Source organism: Anser anser (genome assembly GCF_964211835.1).
Source record: "Anser anser genome assembly, chromosome: Z".
Classification (NCBI taxonomy): Eukaryota; Metazoa; Chordata; class Aves; order Anseriformes; family Anatidae; genus Anser; species Anser anser.
Window position 1 is genome coordinate 34,605,834 of NC_139723.1, and position 13,598 is coordinate 34,619,431.

Here is a 13,598-nt window from a genome sequence, read left to right on the forward strand (position 1 = left end):
TTTTTTCCCCAGTTGGTTGGAAGAGCTTTTGAAATTTGGCCTGCCCTCAGGCATCAGAAATGCCTCTTGTTCTTCTCTGGCCCAAGCACCAGATTGGGTCGCGATGTCTGAAAGTGAACACCTGCCCTGTGCAGTACTGCTTTTTATGGATCTTGCTGCTGAGGAAATCTCTAAGGATCACTACAGCCAAAGAGCAGGACACATAAAAGCAGAACTCCAGACTGGTGAAGGAACAACAAATGCCACAGGCTTTTGCCTTGTGGAAAGTGACATGTGTTTGTCCCAATCCTTGCGAGTGAGCCAGACCCTTCTTTAGGGAGTAACAGACACCAACCCAGTCATATGGCATAAATCCGACAAAGGACACTGTGTCCCCCATGGAGCACCAAATACAGCCTCTCAGAAAGTCTCTGTTATTTACAAAAGTGGAACAGCAAATCCTAGAGAATATCCGCAGCCCAGGCAGCTGTATACAGAGTACGGTCAGTGTGCCCACCGAGCATGTTCATTGAGACCTCAGCGAGCAGACGGCTTAAGGGATGCTGATGTATCAGCTCCCACCCTTGCCACCCTGCCCACCGCTCGGGCAGAGACTGCTGTGCACTGGCCACTGGACGCACTGGCCTTTTAGAGATGCTTTGCATTCCTTCTCCAACACTGTTTATACTGTAGCATTCTCCCAGTTTCTACTGGGCTCCCCCATGATCGGAAGAAAATTTTTCTCCTCCTTTATTTTACAGCCCAGCACCTGCTCTGTCACTTCATGGCTGTTTCCCAAGGCCCTGATTCAGACAGCAGCTCTTTTCAGCAGACATCTCTCCCGCGTATGATTAAATCAAACTCGAAGACAAACACTTAAATGCTTCGCTAAATTGTAACAAAACTGATCAGAGATTACAGCGGGAACATGACTTTAACTGTACTTGGCTAGCTGCAAGGATGGGTTTTACTAACTCATGCTTTTTGTCTAGCAAATGAAAAAAAGGGCCTGGTTTCAGGCATATTCACAGTTTGACAAAAATCAGAGTTTCTTACCTGTTAGCCTGGGAAGTGCTTGGCCAATTTACTATCTAAATCAGAAAACCTCAGGCTGGACCATGGCAGGGAATTCCAGAATTAGTATTTCACTGGTCTCATCTTCCAAGCTGGACTGATACCGCTTGGAAAGGAGAGACTCTTTCTCTCTCTCTTGTTACCCAAGGCTACTGTAAACAGTATATAAACAGCTACTCGGCAGCGTCCAGTTTCACTATTTTAACTTATAAGCACTATTACCCAGACCCCCAAAACCTACTTCCTGGAGCTTTTCCTTGTCTGGGAACTGCTGATCTCTGGGTCCACTACACATGAGGCCCAGCACTCCTCTGGGCTTCCTGAAGAAAAAAGCATAGTTTTTAAGGGAGAACAAAAGAAAATAACTGGTGTACAAAACAGAATAGAAAGCACCATCCTGAACACCTTTCTTAACTCCAGCGTTGTTTCCTATAGCTCCAGTTTGACCCTTAACAGCCTGCAGTATAAAAAAAAAAGAGCAAAGGTATTTGTTTGTATTTGTTCATAAACAGGAAAACAAATGTGTGCTTCCTTTTCTAAAAGGAAGCCTGCAATTCTGTGAGAAGCCACGGAATTCCATCTGTTTTCCCTTTGGTAAGCAGGTAAACTAGAAATCTAGATTTTGACAATCTCTCACCAGTTGGTAATTTTATTGCAGTTGGAAAGAGAAGCAAAACCACGCAGAAAGTACTTCTGAAAACTCCTGTTTATTTACAAAGCTGCCAAAAAAAAAGAGATCACTTGCCATCCTCACCTCCCTCAAAACCCTGTCACATGCAAAAACCACTGGACCCATTTAGATAGGCTGCTCTCAGCACCTGCCGACTGCCTGCTATGCTGTGAGTCAGCCTCTGCATGCAGAAGCAGCAGACAAAAGAAAGGCACAAGCAGGTGTGAATACAGGGGTAGAGATGCAGGAAAATACCAGGGTACTCATCCAGGTAAATAGTTTAGGTAACGAGAAGGCACAGGCTCCCTAAATCCTGGCCAGCAAAGCACAAGGAGCTGAAGAGCTCCTGGAGCACGGCGTGAGCCCTTCATTTGAAAGGCAACACAGGGCAGGTTCTTGAAGCAGACTTCCCCTTAGTGCCAGTTTACGGTCGCATTTGCACACGTGGGTCCTTCCAGAAAAGCTTGGCCAAGAAGGAAGGAAATGCGCCACAGGTATTTCTCATACCTGCTCTGTGCACAAAAGGGAAGGTGCCAGAAACGCTTGTCATGAACAGGTAAACGGGCAAAACCAAAACCAACTTTGGAGAGCCGTGATCACCCAGCCAGCCTTCGCTGGTATTTGTTTCTCAGGCTCTCTGCCAACACCCAGTTTTGCCCTGATTTCTGAAGTCGCTGTTGGGGGAATGACCATCTGACCACTACAGGAGATTTAGCAGGCGACCTCTGCAGCTCCCACCAGATGCTCCGGCTGGACAGGAAAGGGAGGAGAGGGATGCACTTGTGCTCTCAGAGCCGGGCCCCTGCCAGCCTCCCCCCGCAGTCGCTGTCAGAAGGAGCCCAGCCTCAGGATGTGCCTTCTTCTTCCAGCTGGTTGCGGCACAGTTGAGCTCAGGAAGCCAAGGAAGCCCCAGACACACCCCTGGACAGAGATGCGCTCCTCCTGTCCGCCAGCCCAGAGACAGGGAAGCTTGCAGGTCACGGGAGGAAGCAGGCTGGCGCTGGAAAGAACAGTCTGTGTACATCCTGAAACAAGGCAAAGTCAGGAATGTCTCTGTCACCTGTCTGCTTTGCGGGAACAGAGTGAACCACACGCCCCTCTCCCGACCAGCCTGCGTGCTGATGCAGCTCTGCACTTCAGTCTCCCATTCAGTTCAGCTCCAGACCACCAGCTGTGCCCCCAGGACCGTGGCAGCTAGCCAGGCACCAGCCCAGCTCCCACCATGCAGGATTTACTGGAGGGAGGACGCACAACGTAAGAAGCAGAGCCCTACAGGAATAAAACAGATTACAGAAGCAACAAATACCAGACATCACAGATGCCTGCACACAGGTCTGATAGATGTTGTACTTAGCATGCAGGTCCTTCGAACCAGGATGCCTCTCTCTGTCACAACCTTCTCTCAGGTTGGAACGGAGTGGGATGCATTGCTATAAACCACGCTTGGTTTGCTGCTTAAGCATTTACCCTGAAGGCTGACCCTCCCCTAGAACTGTTACTTGCATAGATCGGTTACATTGCCATCTCCTATTCACCACCCTCCCTCAAAACTCAGATTTTGAAATTTTCTCCTCTCCCCATGCATTGATCTGTAACACCTGGTGAGGCGAGTATACGGGCTCTGAACACCAAGTGCCTGTAGCATCTTGCCAGTCTCAAAATCCGCTCACGCCCAGCGCCTTACCCTTTTTTCTCTTTCTGACAGGGGTGCAGCAAGGATGCCAGAGCAGTACCCCAAGAAGGCCATGGGTTAGTATGTGGCATGGCATGTCTGCTGATACCTCGCTCAATTGCAAATTCCACTGGTTTGTACAACAAACATTCTTCTAACAAGCTGGCATACATTATTCATAAAACAGCACAGAGCTGTTCAGCAGCATATGGAACCGATGAATGTTGTTTTGGTGTGGGTGGAGATAGGGTTGATAGGAATGTTTTAGGGGGAAGGAAAAGAGATCATTTCACCCAGGGAATTTCAAGTGCGTCACCAACTGGAGGAGAACATTTCTAAGAGAAACTCCTCTGTTAAAAAATCTGGTTTGTATGGAGAGAAGGGGGGATGGGGAGGAAGGAAAAAAAAGGAAGGAAAGATTGTGCCAGATACATCATCGTCACAAAACAGAAAAGGGTGGTTAGCTGGGGCTCCCAAGAGCCAAGAAATTAATGCCACACAAGAAATGCTTCCTCTGTAATCTTGATACATAGGGGTTGCTAGAAAGATTTGTTCTGTACTTGCTGGAGTGTTTCATCAGTGCTATTGGTAAAGGCAGCACACTGAATTATTAAGAGTGAACATAGAAAAAGGCTAGAGAAGTGTTTCTTGATAGTGGAGCACCTGCACAGACTGTTTCAGAAACTGTTTTATTATCCTTGCGCATTTGCAGGCAGGACCTGTACAGGCACTATGCAATTCAGCCCATGGTTGCAGGAAAACAGCATCTGTCGGGAGGAGAGACTGCTGAGCACGGCACATCACACGGAAGATCCTGAGATCCTCCAACTCACCTTGCCTGCAGCCTGGGTTTGAGACTACCCTCCTGAGAATAATGGCATATCAATTCACAACATCCTTTTCACAGGTCCTCCTGCTGCCCTAAGACTGGGATGTCTGCCTGTAATACACCCAGGATGTATTACATAGTGGACCCGGTACATATAGAAGCGTATGTGCGTATACAGGTGTCCACAGAAGCATTTCCTGATGTTTTTAAAGGAGATGATGGGTCCCTGGGCTAACTTCTTTGGCACAGGCAGAAGGTATATTGCATATGTAGGCACCATGTTGGTGCCTCATTCATACCAGCTACAGCACAAGAGTATATAATACTCTCCAGGTTAGCAAAATAGGCTGTGATGTAAGTGCAAAACACCCATGGAACATGGTTCTGGGGTACAAATAGGTTAAATCCATCCCCTGCCCTGCAACCACTGAAGCAGTCATAGAAACAGGTCTTGAGCATTGTAGTCCTTCTGTACGGGGAACAGAACTTAAAAAATAAAAAGCCTAGAACTGAAGACATTTTGTGAGAGGTGACGTACAGGCATGCACACATGGACTTCACTGATGAAAAGACATCCTTTGCAATGCTACACAGTGGCAATAACTTCTAGGTTTCCAGGCATCTGCCACCAATACAGCAGTACTGAAGAGCTAAAACTCAAGCATAAACCAGATCTCTAAATCATAAATGGTCAGACAAGGAACAGAAGAGGGAACAGACATGTGGAAAGAATGAGGCTGCCTGAAATCATACGTCTCTGATCAATAGTAGAGCCAAAAATATAAATCTCACCCAAATCCTGTCTACAAGAAAAGTTACAGGCCGCAGCGGGGACAAAAGGGGGAAATAGGCAAGAGGAATACATAACCCATGCAGGCTTGTAGTCTTAGCTGGGCAGGTACCACTGATGGGCACACGTAAGGATCTTCTCAGCCCTCCATAACATACCCTTTACAGGTCCTATGTACTCGACAGATACAAATATCTTGATATGAAATGAGGATACAGCACTATAAACAAAATCGAAGCTGCAGTACACTTCCCAACTGTTTGAGCTAGGCCGGTGAGAAGTGGCTTTCTCCCTCACCACAACCCACTGCGCTCAGCACTCAGGAGGCAGAAATGGGAATCCCACAGAGGAATGAGCACAGAATGATCATCACTGCAGTAGCAGCTACCGGTGTCAGACATCACCCCTGGGAGTCCTGCTCTGAGGACATTATACCGTGTGCACATAGTGGACACAAAGCCTTGGAGGGGGAACAGAGGTACAGAGACTAAGTGTTTCACTCAATGCCAGAAGACCCAAGTTTCTGCCATATGCGGAGACTTCACGTGCATGCATCCTCCCACCAAATACACTGGAATTTTTTACATGCCTAAGGTGAAATTGCTTACAAGAGCAGGGTCCTAAAGCACTTGTAAGACCCATCCCTCACTTTGGCATTTGCCGGAGTAGCAGTATCAAAGTAACAGACACTGCATCAGCAACAGCCCCAAAATAATGGCCATGCTATTTCTCTGCCACAGCCTTACATTATTTCCTAGTTATGGTGAAATTAAGCCCCCAAAATGGAAATTCCTAGAACTAGAGTGAATAAAATATTTCATTTATTTCTGCTTGCAGTACTCTGATGAAAGCTCTGCAGCTGAGACTCTGAAATAGCACACAACTTGTAATCTGGCACAGGGTGATCAGCTAAGAACTACTGTGCAGCATAAGGACGTTTTCACCATACCGAAGGAGGTTTCTCTCAGGACAGATACAGGATTTAGCAAAGGGACAGCACAGGTTGATCCATGCGTGTGCCTGCTTGTTTGCATGCAGGCAGACACAAGACATGGTTGATTAAATGTCTTTGGCTGTTGTTCTGAAATACTTCAGCCTCATTCAGCACACCTCAGCAAACGGTTATATCTTCTAATCCCAAAGCAAAATCAATTTGCAGCAGGAATGAAATTAGAGGAATTAGAGGTCACTGCACAAAGTTCATCTAATCCTTGGAAACACAGAGCAGCTCTGGGAGGGAGACAGGTATTAAAGCTCTTGCCAGAGGTTCCCAGGTGCCTCTCAGGAGAGATGGAATGAAGAAAGATGCGATACTGCATGAAGTGGGGGTTGTTCGCCTAGGAACCGAACAACTGCACTGGGCGAGGAAATGCTGAACGCAGCCACCGTAGCAGCTGGGCATAGCCCGTGGTACTGACTGTTAGACAAACAATAATGTATTCCTGTAAGCGCACAAGTGATGCGTCCCTAATAAATACTTGATTGCAATATTTAATCACGCAAGCGAGATGTTTTTAATCTAGCACCCACCTACTAAAACACTGAGCTGCAGAGAAAGAGCAAAAACTATTTTTTCTCTGGAAAACAATTCCCATTAGAGGGATAATCCCAAGGACATTACTTGCAAACTCAGGCACCTTTCCTGGGAGCAGAGCTCCAAATAGCATTCTCACTAGCAAGTTTTCACTGTTTACTACTGCATCAAGCACAGTGACAGGCATTCCTGTAAAACCTGATCACTATCATACACACCAAACCTTTTCCACCTTCAGCCTCTCCTTAAGCCTAAGGATCTTTTCTGACTTGACAGCAACTCCGTGATTACTGCAGGTTATCCAGAGCCTGCAGAGAATAATCTTTTCAACGTCACCACCTCGATGCTTAGCAGAGAGAAACACTGAATATTTAGCCATTTACCTTGCTTTCTTTAGTAGAGAACTCAGAGGAGTTGGAGATTTTCATAGATTTTGACCGATGGGACTGCCGCCAGAGAGATTCTTCTCGGGAGTATTTCACTGAACCTGTGGCTCTCACCCGGACTTTGCTGGTGCTCTGAACACTGTTAACTCCAATCATTTCCAAAAAGTGACGGTATGGGATGGGGGAGAAGAAAGCTAATGGTACTTCCCAATCCCCTTCAGAGGAATTGGAAAAGGTCAAGTCTGGAGAGCCCAGGCTCAAGCAATCAGTGTTTGCTTAAAACGCACTAGGCTGTTTCCTCCAGCATCTTCAGGCACACTGTTTGGAGCCAGCCTGATTGTTCCAGGCATTGCTCACGTCACTGGATAGGAAAAAAAAAAGAGGAAAAGAAAAAGAAGAGGACGACAGAAACTCCACCCCTGCTCCACTCCCCTCTCTAGCTTAGACGCCCCCTTCATACACACACCGACGGTGAGAGGCAGAGAGGAGGAGAGAAAGATGCTGGAACAAATGCCAGCAGATCAAGCAAGAGATTTATTTTCAGTTCACACGGCCACACTTCCCTGCCTGCAGTGGCCTGCCACTCTCATTACTGTCTGCAGTAACAAAGGGCACTGTAAAGAGAGTCTTCAATCACCTGCCAGCTACGGGCTCCTGGGTGTTAGAAATACTGACGGATTCCCAAAGCACTGGAGAAACAAGTGAAAGCCCACAACATCACAACAAAGTTCTGGGAAGCACTCAACCCCCACAGAGGTGCCCTCTCAGAGACGCCCGCTGTCCATCCTCAGAGAATTTCAGCAACTCCGAGCGCTCGCAGTGTTTTGCCAGAGCCCTCAGGGTGCCCTCCTGGGGTAAGGGAGCGGACCACCACTCTCGCACCCTCAGAGGGGCCGGAGGAAAATGGATGGCTTTCACAAGGTGACCAGGGCAGGGCTGCGAGCAAGCAGCTGGTGGCCCAGTTCCCCCTTTGGCATTACGGGCAGCCACGGCCACGGCACTCCGCAAGAAAATCACATCCTCCGGCGGCCAGCCTCGCTGAGGTGCTGCACCCTGCTCCTCCCCAGCAGGAACCCCACACCTCCCCGTGGCCGCAGGGCGGCTGCCAGGGCTTCGAGCCCACACATGCCGGAGGCTGGGCTCGAAGCCCTCCGCGGGTCAGGCGCGCTGCCGGTGCCTGGAGCTGCTCTCCCCCGCGCAGGGGGCGAGGGGAGGCCCGCACCAATCGCAGCCGGCGCTGTCACCAGGGGTGGGTGCACTATGTGAGGGAAAAGAGAGATGTTTACCTCAGTGTTGCAAAAGCACCATCATTTCTGGTTCCTGGAGACCCAGAGCGCAGCAGACTGTGCATCGCCATGGCAACATGCTACGATGAGAGAGATCTACTATGCTCAGCACGGGGTCATGGCAGCTGACGGCACACGCTGGGACAGGTGGAGCAGCTCGTGCCAGCGCCAAGGCAGGAGGACACAACGCGGACGTGGCCCCTGAGCTCAGCAGAGGGAAGCAGGTTGCCCAAGGGAGCACGAGGAGCTGGGGGATTGAACGGCTCAGGGACCTCGGCCTGCCCTGTGCCGCCAGCCCACCGGGCAAGGCAAGGCCAGCAGTAGGGTCACAAGCCATGGGGACCCCATAGCCCCGTGTCCCACTCCTATGTGGCACTTAACAACATATGCCCAGGCCCCTCAGACGAAGGGAAGCCCCTTGAGACTCCCCACCCCTGACAGCCGGCTAGAGGGGCTCCAGCCCCATCCCACACCCGAGTCACATTTGGTGTCAGCAGAGCCACGTCGAGGCAGAGCCAGAGCTTGTTTAGCCTCTGTCATGTGTGCTGCAGCACCCAGGAGTAAACAAGAAGCAGATGAACCGAGTGGGCGTTTTCCCTAGATACACCTGCCAAGCCTCTTGCAATCTGGGATTTACAGCCTCAGGGGACAAGTGACTAGACAGCCACGTTATGCTCCAAGGTGCATTTCTGCTTGTAGAAAACACCGCTCCCCCCCCAGCACCCCTCAGCAGCCACCCTTTGCTTGCATTACCTCCAGGGATACTGCAGACACCAATCCTGCCCACAGACCATGATCATTGCAGGCAATGCTGAAGGACAACACTCAGTGAAGAGGGGAATGAAAACCCTGCTGACTGGGGTTCTGATTCTGCACAGATCCTGCCTCTGTCCAGCTTGACTACTGACTTCTTCCCACCTGGCAAAGAAGCAAAATGCATTCCTACTTCCATGACAGTCTTACAAGCTCACCCCCACCTCACACATTGGGATCAAATTGCAGGTGTGCTCCAGCCTCTGTACACAAACCTGACATTGTCAGGGGATACCTGAAGGAACAGAAGACCATTCTGCTCTGGCAACAATCAACTGCATGCTCAAAGCTATTTGCACCATTTCCCAGAAACCATTACTTGACCCAACTGAAATTATCCACTGCTAGTGGAAAAGCGTTTCAAAGAAAATATCATCTCAGTGGAAATTTTCATTGCAAGCAGCTCCAGATGAGCTAAGCAGCAGGTCCCGATAGGTGCTACGTAAATGGCCACAAATCACTCCCTAACCTACCAACCCCCTGCCTAGGCAGATTATTCTTGCTCTCAGATTTATAAGGCCACCTCCCCAAGCACCCTCAACACATCCAAAATAATTATATTCCTTAAATACCACACACAGACCTAGGCCGCCGCGCATTATGCAGAGCAACTTCATTATTAAACACAAGCTATACCGAATCACAGCAACATTTCTCTTCCCTTACCCACAACACAGTACCATCAACACTGCCCAAGTGTCGCAGCTCACCATCTATCATCCTCCAAGCCAAGGTTAGCAGATCCTCAGGCAGGATGGGAACCTTAATTCACAAGGGATCAGGTCTGGTTCAGCTGTAACCAAGCAGCAGTCCAAAACATCACGGGTGACAGGTCACATCTGGTTCAATTTTATTTCCCCCCCAACCAGAGGATGAAAAACACCTGGAGCTCACGCTCTCCAATAGAGAAAACACCCTGGGATCATGCTTTATGAAGCCTTAAATGTCTTCAGTCCAGGGATTCGTCTATTTCTCCATTGTCCCTAATTTTCATCTATGAGTTATAATACAGTCTTGTAGTTCTGACTGAGCAAGTAGATCTGTGTACACAGTGACTGCTCTTTCTCTTCAGAAAGACCACTTTTGAACATTAGAGAGGTTCTACCATTTTAGAAATTAACATGCATAAAGGATTGATTTGTGTCTGTAACTGAGCAACAGAATTTCTGAGGGAGAAGGGAAGTGGGTTGTTGACAGAGAAGGGGACAGAAGGAATTTCTTTAACAAGGGGCTGATATGACTATGCAATACCGGAAAAAAAAATCAAAGCCATCTGCACCCAGGGGAATCTCCAGTTGTGGCAAGAAGCCACGATCTTCCTCTTGATCAGAGGCCAGCAAAGAGGTAGTAGGAAAGGAGCAAGAAGTAGGAAAGGAGCAAGATGGAGATATTCAGCTGGCATTTAGTTGGAACAGTTCAGTGACACCACTAGGGTGACCTAAAGGATGGTGACCCAATTTATGGACACTTCCTACCAGCACCTCCAAGAGCAAACCATAAATCAGCAGGAGAATTTGAAACTTTAGGCCAAAGAAGATGAAGGGAGGGGGGAGCAGAGTCTCTACTATTCTTTCCATCTCACCCTTGAAAAGCTATCCAAAAGCTTTTCACCTGTCACAGGCACAGTGGCAGGCTACATGACCCATACAGGTACCAGGCAGCCGTTCCAACTTACTATGCAATAAGCTCCTTTCCATCTTTTCCTCCCACCAGGTTTCACTGACTCAGTCAGGGCCAAATGTACTCGGTCCTCGCTTTGTCCTCCTAATGTTATTCAGCAAATAACAACAAAGGAAGAAAACCTGAGGAATTCAAAATGAAATTCAATACTGGCTTTTAGCTACCAAACCCAAGGACCAAGTTATTGTGTCTGAAAAACTTCAGTGTCCTCAGACAAAGCCACAAGAATCCATTAGTATCATTTAAGCCTGATCCCAGTGACAACAATACCACCAACAAAAGCTAACAAAATACATACACACATCAATTACCTAAAATGTAGTCTCAAGAGCCAGTAATAACATATTTGTGCAGCACAGGAAAGCAGCAGTATTTAATACCACTATTAAATACTGTTGTTTGTTAAATAAACAGCATTAAATCTTTCATAAGATTGCTTTCCTTCTTCCTTCATCCCTGTTTTTTTCTTCTCCCCAAAACAGACGTGCAGTTAATTCTGCTGTATAAAATACTAATACATGATGGCTACAAAACTACAGCTCAACAACTGATCAACAGTGACATCATTGAACTGACATTACTGTGATATTAAGATAATGATTTCTGAGGTCTGCTAACCAGGGGGAGCTGAAAACCAAGATTAAATCTTAGTGTCTCCCAACAGCCATCCCTGTAAATAGCAAAAATAGTAGAGCAATCACTTCGTTTCTAAATACATAAGCAATCATGTCAACAAGGAACCCTAACAGGGTAACAGCAAGTTTTGTGTATGGTGGGAGAATGACAGATATTGACAGGAAATTTCAAAATTAATCACCAAATTATCCACCTGGCTTTTCCCAAGAGATGCTCTTGTTTTCCACTGACCACAGTAAATCATTATAATGACATTTATGGAGATGCTGGGTTTTACCCCAATCTCAGTGAATTTACCAGCAAAAAACCACTCACTGATGTCCTCAAGAAAGAATCTTTTGCTTTCTTACAACTTATGTAGTAGTGCATACACCTTTGCTATAGATTCTGAAGGAATCCCTGGAGATTACTCTGATTTCTTTTACAATATGGAAAGTAATCCTTACAATGGAAAGCAGTCAAACTACTACAGCCTAGAAAGCTATCCCATTTCAACTAAACTATTCAAACTGCAAGAGCACGTGCTTTTAGACCACCTCAACCACAAAGCAAAGCACATCAACTCACAGTACGAGGAAAATACAAGCCTTGTTCCCAAGAGGGTAACCCAAGAGGGTAAAGTTTTACTCTACATGAGAAGCAGGCTAAAAGCACATCTGTGATCAGCTGACTTGTGGTCACAGACACTAGTCTTTACAACTGACTTTTTACATCAGTAAGTCACTAAAAAGCAAGCTGAGTGACAAAACCACGTCGGCTGGTGGAAGACCAAATCAATCCTGCTATCTCTGTATCTCTCCAGGATCCCTGCTGTATCTTGAGCCAAAAGAAATCAGTCCCAAGATGAAGTGCCCTGCTGAGAATGATGGAGGACTACAAGTTTAGTGAAAACAAGCTTCTGGATAAAAACAGTGGTGCAAAGGAACCACACCTCCTTTATCCTGATCAGCATTACAAGTGAAGAGATGCAGTTACCTAACTTGATTTTCCTTATAGCGTATCCCAAAACAGCTCAGTGTCACAGACTGGGGCCCACTGCATTTCCTGGCTAAGCAGTATAGTCTCCAAATGGAAAAAAAAAAAGTCTCCTCTTGCATCCTCCTTTTGGGAGCTATTGTCTATTGTAAATTGGGCTGGCAAAAATAAATGGAGCCATAAAACAAGCATCAACTATCAGAGACCACCAAGTTCCTTAAGTTGAAGCTAACAGATGTAGCTACATAAAAGAGCAACATCCCAAGCAAATCTATAAAACCATGAAAAAACACTACCGTCCTAAGTAGATGTGACAGAAACCTGCAGTGAGGCAAATCAAACATGGTTGCAAAGCCAACAGACTCTCTCTGTCAGCTGCAAACAAACCATGCCTCTGTACCTGCAGCGAGCATGCTTACAGCCAACAACATTTAAACAAACCCTCCACCACCCAGCACTCCCCCAGACATTGCATAAAAAGAAAAGCAACCACCCCTTAATGCTTCCCTCTGATTCAGACAGCAAACACAACAATAGCAAAAAATAAAAAATAAAAAAAATTGAGGCCACTCTGAGAGCCACAAAAGTTTGACGTGGGTGTTGCCAGCACTGCAAGCCTTGCACTGGAAGGAGCAGGCCAAGGGGGTTAAATAGGCACGGCCTCTGCTTTCCCTGTCCTCCACAAATGCATGCGGCTACGGAGGGGTGTCTGGCTGCCTTGCCCCAGCCGCAGGAGAAATCCAACGTAGTCCTCATGACGCCTGCCAAACACCATCTGTCAGCAGGCCAGGAAAGAGTCATCTTGGATTTGCCCTGTATTTTTACCAGGATCTTATGAATACTTTGTCACACAAGGAAGCATGACCTCAGAAGGAAACTAAGTGCTCCATTTAACATCAAAAAAATAAATATATATATACACACACATCAAAATTCAAGCAGCAACACAGTGCTCTTGCTTGGAAAGAAACAGTGTAACTGGGTCAGAGAGAGAGTAATCCAATGTCATTTGAAAAGTGAGATGACTAACAGGAGGCAGGAGTACCAGAGATTTATATGGCAATAATTCCAAAACTGGTGGAAGTAATGTTTTCTCCCCTTCTTTTTCTTCCTTTTTTTTTTTTTAAATATGGTATAAATTATATTCCTACTCCTCCTTCTCTCAAGTTGCAGTACAGAACTAAAATTTCAAGCAGATCAGTGGGTGGAAGATCAAAGAATGTTTTTCAGAATTTGTTTTCTACCTACATGGAGGTGGGAGTAATATGTCATAG

At 46.9% G+C, this 13,598-nt stretch overlaps 1 protein-coding gene across 12 annotated transcripts in view; it reads right to left on the bottom strand.

The window, feature by feature from the left end:
• The window catches only part of PSD3 (pleckstrin and Sec7 domain containing 3), a 110,221-nt gene that overhangs the window by 38,859 nt on the left and 57,764 nt on the right, over positions 1-13,598 (bottom strand). The window contains exon 2 of one of the 12 annotated variants that reach the window (XM_083817047.1): positions 1,295-1,373. The exons of 10 other annotated variants lie outside the window; for them this stretch is intronic. In XM_083817047.1, coding sequence (XP_083673173.1) covers positions 1,295-1,348 — 54 coding nt within the window. In that variant the 5' untranslated portion in view covers positions 1,349-1,373. Of the gene's footprint in view, positions 1-1,294; positions 1,374-6,931; positions 7,301-13,598 lie in introns of those variants that run through there. One more of the 12 variants, XM_083817045.1, reaches the window with a different exon arrangement.